The following is an 18208-nucleotide window of genomic DNA, read 5'->3' on the forward strand; positions in this document are numbered from 1 at the left end:
TGGTTTTCTATCACATGCAGGAGACCCGAGTTCGAATCCTGAGTGGGGAGAAATTCTATCAAGTAACTTGGTATTTTTTCTGGGATGTTGTATTCCTCTCAGCCCAGACTGGTCCTGACTAGCAGGGTTTGAAGCCCACCTCCTAAATGATCTAAATGGTGACATTTAAGAAAGAAAGAAAAAAAAGCAAATGAATTAATAATAGATAGGCAAATCCCAGAGATGCCAACCAGTACGATTTTATGTATTTTAGTATGATTTTTTGCCGAAAATACGCGAATACGACTTTTCATGAAAAAATACGCATCCTGGAATGCGAAAAGTACAAGATTCAGTCCCATCTTTTGTCAAAATAGTTTCAGTTCAGTATCGCAGAACTGCAATATTTAAAAACCAAGTCCGATGTTGTCAGTAAGTTCATTTTTGCCGATCGCGATCGTGATATTATAACATTCGTTCAGCTTTTCCCCATCCGGAGAGTACGTTTCACTTTCACGCGAATAGGCAGCTATGGCGGCAGGCGGAAGCGTATGTGACACCGAGGCTCGAGCGGGAAAATCAAGATCTACTTTCGCTTTCGTTACCACCGAGAAGTTTGCCAGCAGTTGTCTGATGACGCAACATTTGTGACATGCAGGTTGTGCAGTATAAACGCAATGTCGCCGTGCAAATAAAATGTAATAAATACTTGGACTCGTCGCTGTGCTGTCACTTGTTGAAAAAAAAAAAGAAAAGAAAATACAAGCGTTGACCGTCGTCTGATTTTTAGATTGTCTGGCTCGCCATCGTGACCGGTCACTGAACCTGCGCGCATTCGCATCATAAAGAAATGCGGCATCGTGTGAGTAAAGACCATCTTTGGGGGAAGTATGCGAAGTATAATACGACAATGGAATAGGGGAGGAGATTATTGATTTTTGGGGGGGTTTAAGATACTATCGAGAACATATACTTGGAAGCACATTTAAGAATTTTGATAAGAGCTTTCTGCAAAGCACGCGTTGGTGCAGGCCGTGTGCGGAATCGGGACCCCCTCATACTTTGCAAGTCTGTGTTATTGAAATAACGTGTTCGCGTTTCATTGGATGGGTGATAGTAAATTATACCTACAGTGTATGTTGTAGCTTTCTGTTCAATACTGGCAGATTTTCAGTGTCACTGCATCTTGCCCTACCACAGTTGTTACAACTATCACAGCGCATGGATCTACTTGAGCCATTCAAGTTATTGCTTTTTTCTGAGTTTGAGCAATAATTTGAGTATGTCAGTTCATGACATGAATCATGACACCCAGACTGGTTCTTGATAGTAGAAATTCTTGTTCTAGGCCCCTCCGAACTCTCAAAGCAGGATTTATTTTTTATATAATAATGGGAGGAAAATATTATATAACAGACTGAAATACTTAAGTCAAACAAGACCCCAGTACGACATTAAACACTGACATGTTGTTAACTGGATATTCACATATTGTACGCGTGTGTGCTCCCTTTTTCGAGCTGGTGAGCTAGTAATTTTTTTTCAAGGAAATATTGCTGGACACCCTGAACATTTTACTATTACTGGTTGGTTGGTCAGTCGTGGGGAATACACATTTTCCCCTGAAAATACACATTTTCATATTTCCCAATACTCATTTCGGTTTTCTGTAGTTGGCATCTCTGAAATCCCCGCTCAATAGCAAGCTCTATGCCCTTCACAATCTATACTATTACCCCAGCAGACCTGAGAGCATTTTGAAACAAACTCAACTTCCTGGGAAGTATACAGCGCAAGCAGCCATTTATAAACGCTAAAACACTAACATACTGACAAGATCTTTCGCTGTCAATAGCCGGGTACCCATTTCCACCTGGATGAAGTGATGAGAAAAATTTGTGTAAAGTGCCTTTCTGAAGGACACAATGTCGGGCCCACGGTCGAACCCCCGACCCCGCAACCTCACGGTTACCATTGTAGCTCTTTCTGTTTCACTTTTGGTAGCGTTGGTTTGACGTCTATATATATAACGCTTAGCTTTTCCATAGCTTAGTATTGTAGTTGATTGTATTGATGGAAATGCTTAAAGTAAATGTACTCCTTTTTGGTTCAAACTTGATGCTTTCCAATTTACAAAAAGCTGATGAGAAAAGACTTATGACTTGTAGAGTGGTCACGATCAGAATACTGCAAATATACTACATCTATATTTTGGAGTTAATTGTTTTGAGAATACAAGTATCTCTTCTTTCCTTCCACTGTCAGCGGCTTTTGACTCCAAATGTAATTTTTATTTTGTTGTCGTTAGGTTATGCAGGGTATCTGTGGCCATCTGGTACAGGTAAATTTTTTTCATTTTTTACTCAAGCATGTCAAAAGTGGAAAACGAGTGTCTGTAGTAAGCACTAGAGGGCTGTCTCACTGGAAAATAGAAATATGAATATCATAGAGTTGCCTTCAACATTTAGTTAATGTTGAATAACCTGTTCTTTGCTGTAATTCTCACACCCCTATTTCAGTATTTACTTCAATAGTATTTTATGTTTCTGTGTGTTTCCACAGACTTGCTTGGTAACTATTTCAAAGTACTGGATGAAGGGCCAGTGGATGTGTTGGGAAGACTTCTCTTTGTCAAAAAAATGCCTCCAGCTCGGTAAGAAATTTATCCAGCTAAAGCATTCTTATACAGTGACGTTTGTATGACGTTATGTTAACAGTTTAGCCATGATAATTTATGATGATAGATTCATTAATCAACTGTTTTTTTAGGAAAATTATGAAACTTTAATTTCCAATGCTTCATTTCGGATCAATGTATTTTAAAGATAAATATAATATTTAATTGTTCCAAACTTGTTACCAGATCCAGATAGTCTTTTTCAGATGCTAGCATTATGCTAATTGTCCGATGCTTTATTGGTGGACTACTGATTTGTAATCATCCTTTCTGTTTAATCTTTCCTAGGTGGATAGCATTTTTATCTTACTTAGTAGACTGACAGTTTCATGCCTGCCACTGAAGGGGTTTATTCTTTCAATAGTTTTGTAGTTTTGTGTCCCCAGACAAAGGGAAAATCATTCAGCTTTGCAATAACTGTATTTAGTTAGTAATAGTTATAATAGATTTAGCAATGATTATAATTACAGTGAAAATAAAACTCACATAATCCATTCTCAAAAAAGGAGTTTAAAAATGTAGCAACATCCTAAAGTTTTATCTTTTTTTTGCTGCAGTGCCATCTATCGTGGGGGGTTTAAAAAAAAAACCTTATTTGTTTAAGAATTAGAAAGTTAATCAAGCACAATATTTAAGGAAAAGTTTATAATTTTTAAAAATCCTGTTTTCATATTGGGAGTGCCTTACTTTTGCATGACATATGATGTACGGGTAATATGGCTGTTTTGTTTTCTGTGAGCTCACACAGTTACCAAACATCATTCATGCTGAAATACGGACGCATATATAGAGTTGCTTTGTAGTATGAATGCGCATATATAGAGTTGCTTTGTAGAAGCCGATGATCAACACCAGGAAGTTTACATTTAAAAAATGTCTCTCTTGTACTGCATCCACTCTCCACCATATATGTCCATTGGGATTTACCTAGGTATCAAAGCAGGAAAACTCGCATTGGGTGAAGTATTGAACTCATAATAGTCAGAATGTCATCTCTTCCTGCAGTCTTGAAGCAGTGGCGGAGAAACTGAGCCTGAACCTGACCCACACCATTGTGTACAGCTGCTGCCCACGCATCCCTAGCAAGCATGCAGCAGTGACAGCTGCAGAGTTGGGTGAGTGACTGAGGGCTGTTCCCTAGCTGCTGTATGAGTGATTAGTGAACTCTTAGTATTTATTTATAGTAGCCACCTGTTCATATGTAATAAGCCCAAAATTTAGAACATTTTTTTTCTATTGCAGTTGCTTAATTTGTGGTATTAGTTGCAAATATGTAAGTACAATTTATTTTACAAAACAAACTTCTAAAAAGTAACAGGATTTTATCAACAGCTGCTCCCTTAAAATACAAAGCTAAATTTCATTGGCCCGACACCGTAAGAAATGAATAGCTTGCATATGTTATGTAGTTACTCATTATTTTAATCAGTCAGTGTCCCAACCAGGAATTCTTTGCCATTTTGATTTTTAATGGATTTTCCATGTAACAAATATTCCTGGTATCTCTGTGTGCAGATGAGTGCTGCAAACTGTGGGGTTCAACTGTAGCAAATGTTTCTGCTGGTGACAAAGACAGTCTCAGCTCTACCACAGCTGATTCAACCTTGACTGGGGAGAAACCTCGGCACCCTGAGTTAGTGGTCAGAGAGATGCTGGTTCAAGTTGTCAAGATGATGAAGAGTGAGATTTTACGTTTTCCTGAAGTCAAATATTTTTTCCTCCATGGTCATCTAATTTTCAGGAAAAGTCAAAAATGGCTTTTCATAAATGTCTAATTTTGGCAAATGCTGAACATCTTTTAAGGAGAAACATATTTTGCATTGTAGAACTTGTTTTGGAGATGGGTCTTAGTTTTCAAGCAGGAAATCATGATTTTTTTTCCCTCCTGTATTAAAAAAACCCCTATGGATTTAGGAAATAGCTTCTAAGAAAATTAATAACCTTTTTCTTTCACTTGCCTGAAATTTTTACCCTGGGTTAGAATGTTTCAGCCTTCAATATGTTGTTTTAAGAATTGAACTAAAGCCCTGAATGGCGCCTGCGATGTTTTTGTTTACTAAGATGCCATTTTATCTCCGATTCCGTTGTACTTCTTTTTTTGCCCTAGAATATGCCAAGACCCACAGTGCTCATGGTGTTTTTGACATCGCATGTGCCAAGAACCTGGTCAGGGAGCAGGACTATCTGGCAGCTGTCAAAATGACATCACGACTCCGAAGCCTTGACCTTAACATGTTAACGTCTGGGGATGAAAGGATTTGCTTCTTTGCCAACCTGGCAAACTTGATGGTTATACACTGTCACCTGGCCAAGATTTTATCAAGACTTGAGGTACAGTTAAGGACTGACTGGCCTGTTTCTATAGTAATTTTTGCAGCCCCTTATGCTTTAGGTGCAGTGTTTCCCTTGAATATCGAAAACCTTGTTCAGTGCTTACTTCGTGCAAGTATGTATTTGGGTGACGTGTAATTTTCCTGAGTTTTTTTTGGTTTTTCTGTATAACTCTTTTTATCCTGGCCTTACCCCCACAGACTCTGTACCTGTCTTGGGGCCGCCACGCCATATGAGTTGGAATTCAGTGTGTATATTTCAAAGTGCTATATTTGTTACATGTACTCTTAGGTTTCAAGGAAATTTGGCAGCTATGTTAGAAATTGAATGTAGTTTTTGTAAATGTATGTGGTTAAGAATTACACCAATTGCACCATGTAAATTTTTAGGTTTATTCCACCCTCCAACTTGACCCTGATTGCTGCGCCCTCGAAGTGCACTTGCATTTATAGATCTACCACTAACCATCGGTACTGCGCGGATTCCAGTACTAGTCCCTTCACCATGATCTGAATCGCTATTAGAAAAGTCTAATTCCAGTTCGTTATCATCCACCACGGAATTTACAGCACTTGATTCAGAGTCATTTTCATCAAATTATCAGAGATACATATTGTGTTTTCCAAATTCCTTTCTGAATATATATTTTTTTCCAGTTGCTACTGAAACAAGAGGAAAAGGGAGGTAATGGTGATGAAGAGCAGATTGAGCTGTTCCCCTTGGCGGCAGCAGACAACTTGATGTATCTGAGCAGCTTTTCCTTCTCTGTGGGACAGCTGGGTGTCGTCAGGTGTGTTGTAGTTTGGAAAGGGGCTCCACTTTTCTGGGAGGCTTTTAAAAGTTCCAGGAACTAGCATGCTTCTTGTTATAGTCATGTTTTAGTTGGAGGCAACTGGAACATTGGATAGCAACAGAGAAATTGATTGTTTTAAGATGAAATATTGAGGCTAACAAGTAACATCTTGTAGGCACATCTTTGTGTATAAAATCCCATGAGTTCTGGAAGTCTCAGTTGATCTAATTTTCATCTGAAACAACGTATTGAAAGGTTTTTTTTTCCCCAGCTGCTATCTGATGAAAAAGAAGATGACTGTTTTTTTTAATGTCATTTAATTTCAGTTTTGCATGTACTGTTGTGATATGTACTGACTGTTGTTTGAAACTTACAGAAAATGTTAAAACACCAGAGATAATATAAAACCATGATCATTTTAGAAATGAGGGTTAGTTTTGATTTTAAATATCTTTTTCTCATAATTTCTTTTTCAGCGTTTTTGACATTTTGAATGTTCTCTGCCGGTCTGGGCTTGCTGCAGCTTCTCAGTGGAGGGACCTGCTGGGCTGCAGGACACTCAGTATGTCTATTTCTTTACATTTTTTTGTTTAAAAAAGATTTGTATGATCATTTTAGTCACAGACTGACATTGAAAGAATTTCTTTATTTTATATCATTTGATATTAGCACTGTGTGTTGTAGCATGTATTATTGCTATGTGATAGAAAATTTTAAGTGACATTTTATTTTAGGTATACACTGGTGATTCGTAGACGCTGTGAAGATTTTGTATAGATAAAATCTTAAGACAATGTATTTTACTTGTTTTTATTTGGACCATGTTTTTCCCCACATTGCTTTAATCTCCTTTCAGCATGGTCAGTTTTTTCTCTGTGACCGTTGTAGATATAATTTTGAATGCATTGTTGCTCTATGGTGTGTTGATCAGATCAAGTAAACCGATCCGTAAATGTACTTTGCGTTATAGGGTAAGGAAAAAGTCAATACTGATGCCTTGTGGTCTGAATTCTATTTCAGAGCTAGACCCGCAAGACTCCTGGGGCCAACATGCACCACCACCTGAGTCTCGTTTGATCTTTGTGCTTAACTCTGGATGTATTTCATCCCCTCCTCTTGTGGTAGGCACCTTTTGTTTTGTTTATCAGCACAAGGTTCCATTCCCGTTTAGACCATGTTCATTTTGTTTAAGCTATTTTACCTTCTTTATGTACTTTCTTACCCATAGCTTGTTTTTGTCTGTCATTTTCTAGTTTGTCGGAGAAACTTCTTACTAAAAACATGGCTGGTGTAAGGGAAAAAAAGAATGTAAGAGCATTTTGAACCACTGCATTTAGGTTTTAAGTAAATATAGTTTTGAATGTACTTGCTTTTCGTATTTTTTTAAACTTTCCGGCTTACTGGTTTGTTTCCTTGTGACTTGCATCTGGCATAGTAGAACTTATTCTCTTTGTTTGAAGAGTCATTTGAAAAACGTAATATCAGTGCTGTTGAATTTGTTTCTATCTTTCTTTCTCAGTGCCTGTCCTCCATGGCCAGAGTTTATCCCAGTGAGGATAAAGCTTTTAATTCTCTCAATATTTTGACTATGTTTGTCCTTGCTGTCCTCACAAGATGTTACGATGTTGCCTTTATGGCATTTCAGTGTGATGCAGAAAGAATAGAGCCTATTACAGAAACTTCTCTTCTGCTCGTCTTCAGGTTCTTAATCCCGACCACGTCCAGACGCAGCTGGAGATGGCCATGAAGGACTACCTGTCTCACACAGTGAGGGTTTCTGTGGACCAGGAGAGGGTAAGTGGGTGGTTGGCGGGTGGTCTGGTGTGGCGTACTCATCCTTTCCTATCAAACACCTATTGTCCTGATCTCTCCTTTTTTGTGTTTTTGTTACTCTCTTGCAACACATCTAATCTTCAGCACTTATATGATCATATTGTGTTGTAAGTGCTGCGAAACTCTTACTGAAACTAAAAGGGAGGGGGTAAGTCATACTAAATAGAGCAAAAGTTGTCCAAAATGGCCACCCACTGTCGAGGAGAAAAGCAGTTGTCTTAGACAGGTGGGTGTTTTTGATAGTGTCATTATAATATTTTTAAAAACTCAAATGAGGAAGTGGTCTTTTGTACGGGTGATAGTTTAGAACAGATGGTGGTTAGAGAAAATTTGACTATATCTGTATCATTGACATGCATTATGATACACTCATGGGGACATTTTTAGTGCTTGCTCTTTGGCATGCCAAACTTAACTAAGCTCTGCTACATTAAACATTTAAAAAATTGTAATAAAGCAGATGAAACTTTATGCTTGGTTAAAGTTTACATTTTGACAGAATACCTTTTTTTTGTGCTCTCATTCTCATCACATTTATCTATCTAATGATAATGTATGAAGTCCAAGAAGATATTTTTCTTTGTAATTCAGCTTTCCTTGAATAAATGCTCAAATCTACATTTATTTTTCATGCTAGAGCTTTTGAGAAAGGTGGTGCTCATGTCGATCTCAGCTCAATTCTGTAAGAGAACAGAAAGGATGAGTTGCAAAGCTGAAGGTTACATTCAAAATAAAAAAATAAATTGGTGACAGTCTTTTTTTTTACCTCTATGGACATTGTTCAAACATGATTGAGTTTTGAATACAGTCAGGTATATCTGGTAAGATCTCCACCTTACTCAATATCCTGACAGGGATCAAGAACTCCAACTCAGACTTGACTTATTGTGTAATGTATTCTTTCATACCCTTGTTCCTCCCAGGTGTGTCTACCTCAGCTGCTGATGTGGCACGAGCATGACTTTGTAGCAGACAAGGAACTGGTTGTGGATACCAGACATAGTGCTCTGGTCAAATGGATGACCCCCTACCTTAGTGCTGAGACACAAAACAGGCTGGAGCAGCTGTTTCTTTTGGACAGCGTCCATGGCTTCAGTGAAAATATTGGTCAGTTCATATACTATAAAATTTTGTTTTTTTTTGTTTTTGTTTGTATCTCGTCTTTTCAGACAAATCTTAGTTACCCTGCTGCATACAGCGACTGCTTTATGTAAGACTTCGCCATATGCCGTTCTTAAAAGTGACGTCTGACGGAGTTTCGCAGTGATCAGTAGATAGACTTTTAAACCTTCTAAAACATGAACAAAAAAGTACTTTATGTATTGTGTTGCCTATTGTTTACAGAGATGCCAACCAGTACGATTTTATGCATTTTAGTACGATTTTTTGCTGAAAATACGCGAATACGACTTTTTATGAAAAAATACACATCCTGGAATGCGAAAATACGAGATTCAGCTTGGGCGAGTAAACCTAATTATCTCAAGTCCCATCTTTTGTCAAAATAGTATCAGTATCGCGGAACTTGAATATTTGAAAAACCAAGTCTGATAAGGTCAGTAAGTTCATTTTAGCTGATCGCGATTGTGATATTCGTTCAGCTTTTTCCCGCCTGAGAGTATGTTTCACTTTTACGCGAACAGGCGGCTATGGCGGCAAAATCTACTTTCACTTTCGTTACCACCGAGAAGTTTGCCAGCGGTAGTCTGATAACCCAACATTTGTGACATGCAGGTTGTGCAGTGTAAACGCTGTATTGCGGTGCAAATAAAATTTAATCAATACTGGGACTCGTCTCTGTGCTGTCACTTGTGGGAAAAAAAGAAAAGAAAATACATAAATACAAGCGTTGTCAGATTCTTAGATTGTCTGGCTCGCCATCGTGACCGGTCAGTGAACCTGCGCGTATTTGCATCATAAATAAATTCGGCATCGTGTGAGCAAAGACCGTCTTTGGTGGGAGTAACGGTGTTGCGAAGTATAGGACTAGGAAATAGGGGAGGGGATTATTGATATTTTTTAAAAGATACACTCTACACTCGGGGGGGGGGGGGGGTTGAACACCAGAGGACAAACAAAAACTTCAGCGAATTTCAGAAATCTGATTAGAGCTCTCTGCAACTCACGCGTTGGTGCAGGCCGTGTGCGGAATCGGGACCCTTCATACTTTGCAAGTCTGTGTTATTGAACTAAAGTGTTCGCGTTTCATTGGATGGGTGATAGTAAATTATACCTACAGTGTATGTTATAGCCTTCTGTTCAAGACAAAACATTTTATACTCTTGTGTTTGTGTCTCTTTTAGATGTCTCTGGGAAGAATGAATTGCCTTTCCGAGTGGAAACAGACCCCTTCGACAACACCTTTTCCTTCACTTTTGGTGTTACACACGTCAAGGTGGGCTCCCCGTCCACAATGCCTTCTGTTGTGGCACCAGTGTCGAAGAAAACCAAAGCTCCAGCGGCACTGTTTTCCAACTCACTGGAGGCTGCAGGGATGGGTCAGAGCCTACAACTGCCCAAGTACAACCTTACCCCTGTGACGCTGGAGTATGTGAAGCATGACTCGTTACTAGCGGCGACGATGGTGAGCCTGGTCTGTGCAGACAATCTGGACAACATTGAGCAGCAGTTCACAGATGACCACTTCAATGTGCCCGAGTTGACCCCAGCTCAGCAGCACCTGGAGGGACTTCCTCGACCGCATCGCTCCTCCTCAGATATTAGTTTGGTGGACATCCGCAGCTACCGCTACCAGCGGCTCACCAACGACTACCCTGTGTTGCAGCGACATCTGCTTCAGTACATCCTGCCTTTGGCAGGGGCAGACCACCCAGAGCTTTTGGAAAGCAGAGAGCCGATACTCAAGTTTGTCACAAATGACATTGAAGACCAGGTCAGTTTTGATTCCAACTAGTCCTGACAATGAGGACATGTATAACTTTAAGTCCCCATACCCCAGGCCTCACATTCTTCACTAGTATTGTTTTATAGCTGGCGAAACTGAGTACAAGTTGTGCAGATTATTTTATAGTCCTCTATCCCCTTCAATGAAAGACTATCAGGACTTAATGCTATATCTCCCTAGATGAGCTAGTCTATTCTAGTATTCCACATTCGTCCCCCAGGGGTCTCACTGTGTTGCCATCAGTTAGGTGCATGCCAACATCACTTACTTGTTTTGTCTCTTTACGCACTGTCAAGTCCATTTAGTGAAGAATAAGGAAATACACCTTCTGTAAAAAGACATCCTCTGAGAACCTAGGAATTGAATCTATTACCTTTGGATAACAACTTCATCATCCTAGAATGCTATTATCTAATTTTACTGACTAAATTTTGTTGCTCAGGTGAAGCTGTGCATGTTCAGCCTGGCCGACAGCGAGCAGTTCCAGGGAGTGATCCACGACATGGCCAATCGTCTGCTGGAAGAGCGCAAATGGATGGAGCTCCTCACAATGCTCGGAAGTCTTCCCAGTAGCGTGATCTCAGAGTTCTCTCCCCTGCAAGTCCTACACGACTTTTCCCTCAGTTGCTGGGCCATTTCCCATGTCAAATTGGTAGGTAGTGAATGTGAGGATGTTGGTGTTTGCACCTGTGTAATTAAAGGGTGTAGGGCACTGCTCTGTTGGGATTTTTTTTTAAATGTGAAAGTTTTTCCCCTCTCTAGTTAAGCAAAAGATTTTTGAATGTATGAATACTAAACTTATCATGTCACCGAGGATGAATAATGATTTTTTGTATGGACATTTGAGAGAAATCCGCATACTGATAAGAAATGGTTGTCCAATAGAGATAAGGGATATGTGAAAATTACCTTGTGAATCCTCAAAAACAAAGAAAAAAAAGGACGCTAATGCTGATGTCTGGAATAACAAGAATTCTTAAAAGTCCTACCTATGACATCCCATCTAGCCAATCTTGATCCAGCAAAACCGTGCCACTTTTTATGTGTATTATATATCATACAGTATAATAATAGATTGCATTTGTATAGCACAAATTCCCGCTCAACAGCAAGCTCTATGCACTTTACAATCTCTATTATTACCTCAGCAGACCTGATAGCATTCTGAAACATCATGACTTGAGAGACATCACAGCAACATTATGATTTCCCATTTCTTTGGAAAACAGGGTTTTTATCATTTTTGTTTTATTTTTGTTTTGGAAAGATTTCTATTCAAGTTGGCTACCACCACCCCCCCCTCCCAAATTTGCAGTTGAAAATTTAATTTAGGATTCGTGGAGCATTAAAGCTGTAAGTGGCAGTGTGGAAACATAAAGCATATGTTGATACAAATTCTTGTCTTTATATCTTTCTTACAGCCGGGCCAGGCACCTAAAGTAGGAGACCGACTGAGATGGTTCTACAACCCGACCCTCCAGGCACGCATTGTGCTGACCGTTACCTACTCCCTGCCGCTTGACCTGGCCTCTGACCTTCTTGACCTCTGCATCCATGGCCTTGAGGAGAGCAGTGGTCTGTGGCAAGCTGTTGTCAGTAGGAAGAAGGAAATAGGCATACATAGCAAGGTGAGGACGCTTTTGTTACCGCTTTAACCGATTTTAATGCCGTATTTCACAGTTCAAAAAGTTCAAATTTTTATTGGTAAGAGTTTGTGCATTTTATAGACTAAGTTATCTTCTGCGGATGGAACTTCCTGTCAAAAGATGATGATGAAGACTGAAGAAGTGGTTTGTGGATGTGGCAGTCTCAAAGGCATGTGAGTTTGAGTCTTTGCCATGTTCAATACAATGTGGATTAAAGGAGATCTCTGTCGAACTGAATGTATGTTGGATGACTTCCCTCTCTCCTCTCTACTTTAAGTCGGTTAAATTAATCAGTTGAATCCGTCAATTTTACACATTTTGAAATTATTTCTAGTGTATGAATCTCACAATGTGTCCACACTATAGTAATATCATCATCAATGCCTTTCACCCCTGGCAGGGTATAGGCCACATACAAGCTCCTTCCATTTATCTCTGTCTTGGACCATCCTTCCAAGCTCGTTCCAAGTGAGCTTTATCTCTCTCCTGTCCCTTTCCACGCATCTCCTCCATGTTTCCCGTAATATGCATGAACAATTTTTTAAAACAGAAATTGATCGAATCTTTTACTTTATCAAAATTTCTGGATTAGAAAAGTAAGTTTTTTAATGTTTAAAAAAAAAAAGAAAAATATTCCATTGTGTAATGTTTGTGTTTGCCTCAGATCATGGCCTCTGTGAAGAGACTACACATCAAGCTGTCCACCCAGGATGCGTCAGTCCTGGCACTGAACGACTCTGAACAGCAGCTCTTGGCTGTGGTCGAGGAACTACGAGACTGGCGCTCCATCCCAAAGGTCAGCGCCGATCGACCTGCAGACATTCTGCTGGTCTTGGAGCAGACCATGGAGTTTGATGTGGCTGCAGAGTGGGCCGAGATGAACAAACTAGCTCCCGACACTATTCAGGTGAGTGCCAATAAGATGTTCAGCTTAGAAAGAATTTGGAGTTTTCTGTCTTTCACTGTTTTTTTTTTTTGTGTGTGTGTATGGAAAACTTTTTTCAAAAAGCAGGCTTGGGTGTGGGGGCGTGGGGGGGATGGATGCTTTTTTCTTGAAAATACTGGATTCAAGTAGGAAAGCTTTGATTTTCAAAATTTGACATGGCCACCTTCAACATTGTCTTATCGAGGGGGGTTGATAGCTCGTTAACGGAATATTATTTTTCTTGAAGATAATACTTAATACGTGAAAAAGCTTTTATTCTTGGATGTGGTTGTTAGCAGTCTGTTCAATTATCTCTGTGGGTGGTTGGCGGGTGCTCTGGTGTGGTTTGCTTCTTCTTTCCTATCAAACATCTATCATCCTTATCTCCCCTCCTTCTTTTTGTGTTTGTTACTCTCTTGTAACACCTCTAATCTTCGGTGTTTATATGACCTTATTGTGCTGCAAGTGCCATAAAACTCTCACTAAAACAATAAAACAATCATCTCTGAAGGAAGAGCTGGTTTTATTTTTTATGATTTCTCTTTCAGTTTGTACTTAATGCTTTCTCTGGTTACATTAAGAAGCTTTGAAAACCGTCATTTATACCTTTTCTTCTTTCAGGAAATAAAAAAGCGACACTTGACGTCTTTGTTGAGCGGCTCACAACCTGATACTGTGACAGCTTTCCAGGTGAGCTTTCAATTCAGGTTTTTAGTAACCAGTGTCTCTGATATATTGGAAAGTGTTTGTTTGTGACTTATACCCCGATCCAGGCAGGGTGAGAAAGGCAATGATGATGATGATTATTGTAATGATGTTGTCCAAGGCACCCACCTGTTTAAGAAAAACACTTTTCTTTACCACAATGGGCAGCCGGTTTGAACAATCTTGACCGTAATTTCACAATAACTAGCCAGGAAAGCTAGATCAGTCCATTTCACTATTTCAATTCCATCCCAGCTTGGTAGGTACACTCCACCATCAGACAGATAGTGACAATCCATCTCTGCTACTTGATTATAATGCAGCAGATTTCATACTATTATTGGCTATTTCGATACCAGTTCCTTTGATACCTTTGATGGTAATTTATTCTAGTATCTGTTGGGTGCGTCAGTATTTTATCGAGGCCCAACAACAGTCTCTGTAATTTTTTACAGAAAAATCATTTTTTTTATTTTGTCAACTTTATTTGTGCAATGTGTTGTTATGAAATATTTGTCTTATCCCCAGACGTTTGCGAGACAAGCTGATTGCAGATGAACGGCTAAAGTTGGCCATGGAGGTGTCCACCAAATGTGGTATTGACCCTGCTGGTGTCTGGGCTGCCATGGGTTTTGCTCGTTTGCACCTCGGAGACTATCAAGGTGCTCGGGAGAAGTTTGGCCACTGTCTTAAGGTAAACTTCAGTATATCGGTTGATATTTGGGCCAAAGGTGGCCTTAAAAATCTTTAAAATCATCCTGAAATTTAAAGAAGTCTCAAACTTTTATGTACCTGTTAAAAAACGTAATAACAGTTTCTTCCTGCAATGACAGTGTTATTTTACTCCCCTGGTGAGGCTTATGTGTCCTCCTTTCCCAATAATCAGTTGTGCTGACAGTCAATATACTAAATGTAACAGCTTCCTTTTTGCTAAATCAGAGTTACAAACGTGGCAGGTGCTTTTAGTACTCCATCACTTCTTGCATAAGTTGTTGCTTTAAACTCTAGTATGTAATGTGTATATCTTGATTTAGGGGGACAAGGAAGGATGGATGAGTAGGTGTGAACATTAAGTTATTGCTAACATTAAGCTTAAGCAAATGGAAAAGTCCATTAGGAAATTGTGTCAAATTTTTTCAGCACTCAAGCAAAGAACTTACTGTATTTATTTATAGGTGCCCACGGACAAGAACAAACCATGGCCAAGTCAGAGCCGGTTGATTGGGGAGATAATCGACTTCCTGGACACTATTCCTAGCTCAGGCCTCACGGAGGTAAGCAGGGAGACCGAAATTGCTTCAGTGAATTTCAGTTCTAAAGAATTTTTTTGTATTCTTATTGATGAGATGATGAATAGAAGATAACAATGGTAGTTACCTTTTCTTTTGGAGAATTTTTTGTATTCTTTTATATTGATGTATAGTTTTAGGTACTACTTTTTATTTTGTCTTTGTTCGGTTGTCTGTCATCTTGGTATTCTCAATAGTAAATAATTCTTACTGTGTCAATGTTGTTACCTTTTTCTAGAATCTCAATGTAATGATACTGATTTGTATTTGATGAATTAGTGTATTTCTCATGTAAAACTGTAAGAGCACAGACACAGTAATTTTACTGTAATATACTACACCGCTGGAGAGAAAACTGTGTGGCAGCTTCATGGAACTAAAGAGAACTGCAGTCTGTGTTCACTACCGGATTGTCTGTCTGACTCTCATCGAGAACAAAGAAGAAGAAAATGACTCATTTAAGCTTTATCTGAATGGTTAATGGTAGCTGTGATGTAGTTTGCTTTTTCTTTCTTGGTTTAATATTTCTCTCTCTTATAGTTCCCAGCTCCTTTGACATTATGATTTTTTAGTGCCCTAGCTTGAGGTAAGGTGCAGGCTTAACATTTAAAAAACATTTCAACAGTGCTTTGTTATTGCTGCCGTTATGTAGATTTAACGTTTGAAATTCATGTCTGTTGTATAAATTATTGATTGCTCTTTTATTTCTTGTTTCCATGCGTTCAGTCTTCTTTTTAGCTGTCCTGCTACTCAGTGTAGAAATAAATATTCCCTGTGAATAAAAAAAAATTGTGTCACTCTTTTGCAGGTGGAGAAGCTGTTACGAGACCCTTCCAATATTTGTGATATCAAAACACTTCTTGTACCAGTAAGTCAGACATATTATGCTGTTGTTTGTTGATTTGTTTAAAAATCATTTATGTACTTTTTCAGTGTTTTCTGTTTGTTATACCATATTGGTGCTGCTTAATTTTGTGTGGATATGGCTTAGAAATAATTGTTTGATAGAGATTTTTTACCACTGGATTTAAATCTTATAAAAACTTCTCTCGAGTAGAGGGAAGAAGGAAATAGGACCGCTTTGTTCAATAGTGGAACTTGTACTGGCAAAATAATACCCTTGATGTTTAAGAGAGAACAGAAGTTATGTAAATAGTTAAAAATTTTTAACATTTGAAAATGATTCCTTTATGGCTGACAAATTTCTGCCTGGCCTTGACCTTCCTGGTAATAAATTTGACATTGATACCGTCACGTTTTTTTACTTGTAGGGGGTTCTACCAATTTTTAGACTTGAGCATCACAATGTGCTGAAATACAACAATTTTAGGATTTGGAGGAAGGGGTGGTGGTGTGAGGTCAATCAGGTTAACGTTATCTCTCTCTTATGTTGCAGAGTGTTGGAGAAGAGAACCGTGTTGAGTCAGTGCCTTACCAGGAATGCCTTTTCTACCTGCGCACTTATGGCAGCTTCATGGACCATATCAGCTTCCTGCGGCAGCACAGCTACTGGATGAAAGCTGTCCAGTTTGCCTCGGACCGTGTATGTACAGGGATCCTCTGTGTCCCAATGCTAGAACGAGATACATGCAACTCACATTTTGCTAAAAGCTGAAAAGTCACTAACAGTTGCTAAAGTCCAGAAGGAAAATTACAGAGTAGTTTATGACAAAATATTTTGTAAACATAGACTCCATAGTGATGTATCTTTTGATTATAGACAAAATGACATATTAGTATGGCCTGAAAGAAATTAGCTGGAAATGGTTTCAGGTGTTCAAATCCATGAATCACAGGTAAAGACAGTGGTCTAGACATTAAATGTAATTATGCTTTGAAGTCAGAAGTATTAGATGTACACCAGTATTCTCTGTTTGTCAAGATTTGTTTATAGTGGAGGCATGCATAAATTAAGTGCTGCCAAGTGAGTAGTGTGTGTGTGTATCTCTGAATGTCTATTTCCAGCACTGCAGTGCGGATGTATTTGTGACGGGCCTTGTGGTGCCAGCCATGAGCTCTGGCGAGATGGGACGTCTATTGGAACAGATGCTCATGTTGGACCCAACCCTGGAGAAGTGGCTGGTCTACCTGACGGCCACCTGCAAACACCTACTGCGCCAGAAGTACTTTCACTCTCTCTACCAAGTACAATTATTCATGAAGGTAAGGATGTTCTCCAGCCCTTCTTTGTTCCTTGGTTCAACTGTTTTAGGTTTGCAGATTTTGAATTCAATGTTTTTCGGAACTATGGTGGATTCTCTTTTTATATCTTTTCTATTATTTTACTACACTTGATGGCAGCATCAGTCCACATACTGTTGTTATTCTGTGCTCTGAACCCGACGTAAATGAAGGAGGTCATATGCATATCTAATGGGTATTTTTTCGTGACTTCAGGTTTCTGCTAAAAGCAATGACTTGAGGCATGTTCAGGTTGCGTTCATTGTTGTTGTTTGTGCAACCTTAGTTTATTTTATTTTTTTCACCCTAATGAAAAGCAGAAGTATTGACACTGAGAGGCTGTAAAAGAATATAACTGAATTTTAAAGATAGAGGAATTATTTGAAATGAAGATGAGTAAGGGAAGCAGTATTGTGAAAGAAAGAAAAAGACACAGGTTTTTGGCATTCAATTAGACAATGTTACAGAACCCAGATGATAATGATGAAGTTCATTTGATGAACACACTTCCCTCCTTTTATGTAGCCCCTTTATCTCTCCATCTCTGCCGCTTCCTGTGTTCACTTTTTATGTTTTTGAGTTCCCTCGACTTATTCTTTCATTTTCCACATTCTCTTTGCTTTCTTTATACAATAATCAGGGTTGAGAATTGTCTGCCTAAAGGCGGAATTCTGCTCATTGCAACACCGCCGTCCACTCATCCGAACGCCTCTTCCGCCTTTTTTCTGAGTTTTGTATTATAATAACGAGCGCTCCAAACCCGCTATGAAAAGACGGTCAAATGCATGAGTCCGAAACCGGGAATTCCCGGAAACCTGCTTAATGTATTATAACTGAACACAAAATATCCTTCGGCGCAGTTGGCACTCCGCAGTGAATATACAATGTCGAAGCAAATGATGGCGATCGCTACAAAAGGACTGAATTTAACTTAAAATGGGCTT

At 39.1% G+C, this 18208-nt stretch overlaps 1 protein-coding gene across 1 annotated transcript in view; it reads left to right on the top strand.

Annotated features, from left to right (window-relative positions):
• Nucleotides 1-18208, top strand: part of LOC101849718 (zinc finger FYVE domain-containing protein 26) — a 61446-nt gene that overhangs the window by 19844 nt on the left and 23394 nt on the right. The window contains exons 16-34 of the mRNA XM_035971834.1: nt 2542-2632; nt 3662-3771; nt 4172-4336; nt 4764-4987; nt 5644-5777; nt 6257-6342; nt 6801-6901; nt 7482-7574; nt 8537-8720; nt 9917-10506; nt 10961-11170; nt 11940-12146; nt 12829-13071; nt 13711-13796; nt 14323-14488; nt 14970-15068; nt 15892-15951; nt 16480-16626; nt 17049-17246. Coding sequence (XP_035827727.1) covers nt 2542-2632; nt 3662-3771; nt 4172-4336; nt 4764-4987; nt 5644-5777; nt 6257-6342; nt 6801-6901; nt 7482-7574; nt 8537-8720; nt 9917-10506; nt 10961-11170; nt 11940-12146; nt 12829-13071; nt 13711-13796; nt 14323-14488; nt 14970-15068; nt 15892-15951; nt 16480-16626; nt 17049-17246 — 3194 coding nt within the window. The remainder of the gene's footprint in view (nt 1-2541; nt 2633-3661; nt 3772-4171; nt 4337-4763; nt 4988-5643; nt 5778-6256; nt 6343-6800; nt 6902-7481; nt 7575-8536; nt 8721-9916; nt 10507-10960; nt 11171-11939; nt 12147-12828; nt 13072-13710; nt 13797-14322; nt 14489-14969; nt 15069-15891; nt 15952-16479; nt 16627-17048; nt 17247-18208) is intronic.

This window comes from Aplysia californica, unplaced genomic scaffold (assembly GCF_000002075.1).
Source record: "Aplysia californica isolate F4 #8 unplaced genomic scaffold, AplCal3.0 scaffold00518, whole genome shotgun sequence".
Taxonomy (NCBI): domain Eukaryota; kingdom Metazoa; phylum Mollusca; class Gastropoda; order Aplysiida; family Aplysiidae; genus Aplysia; species Aplysia californica.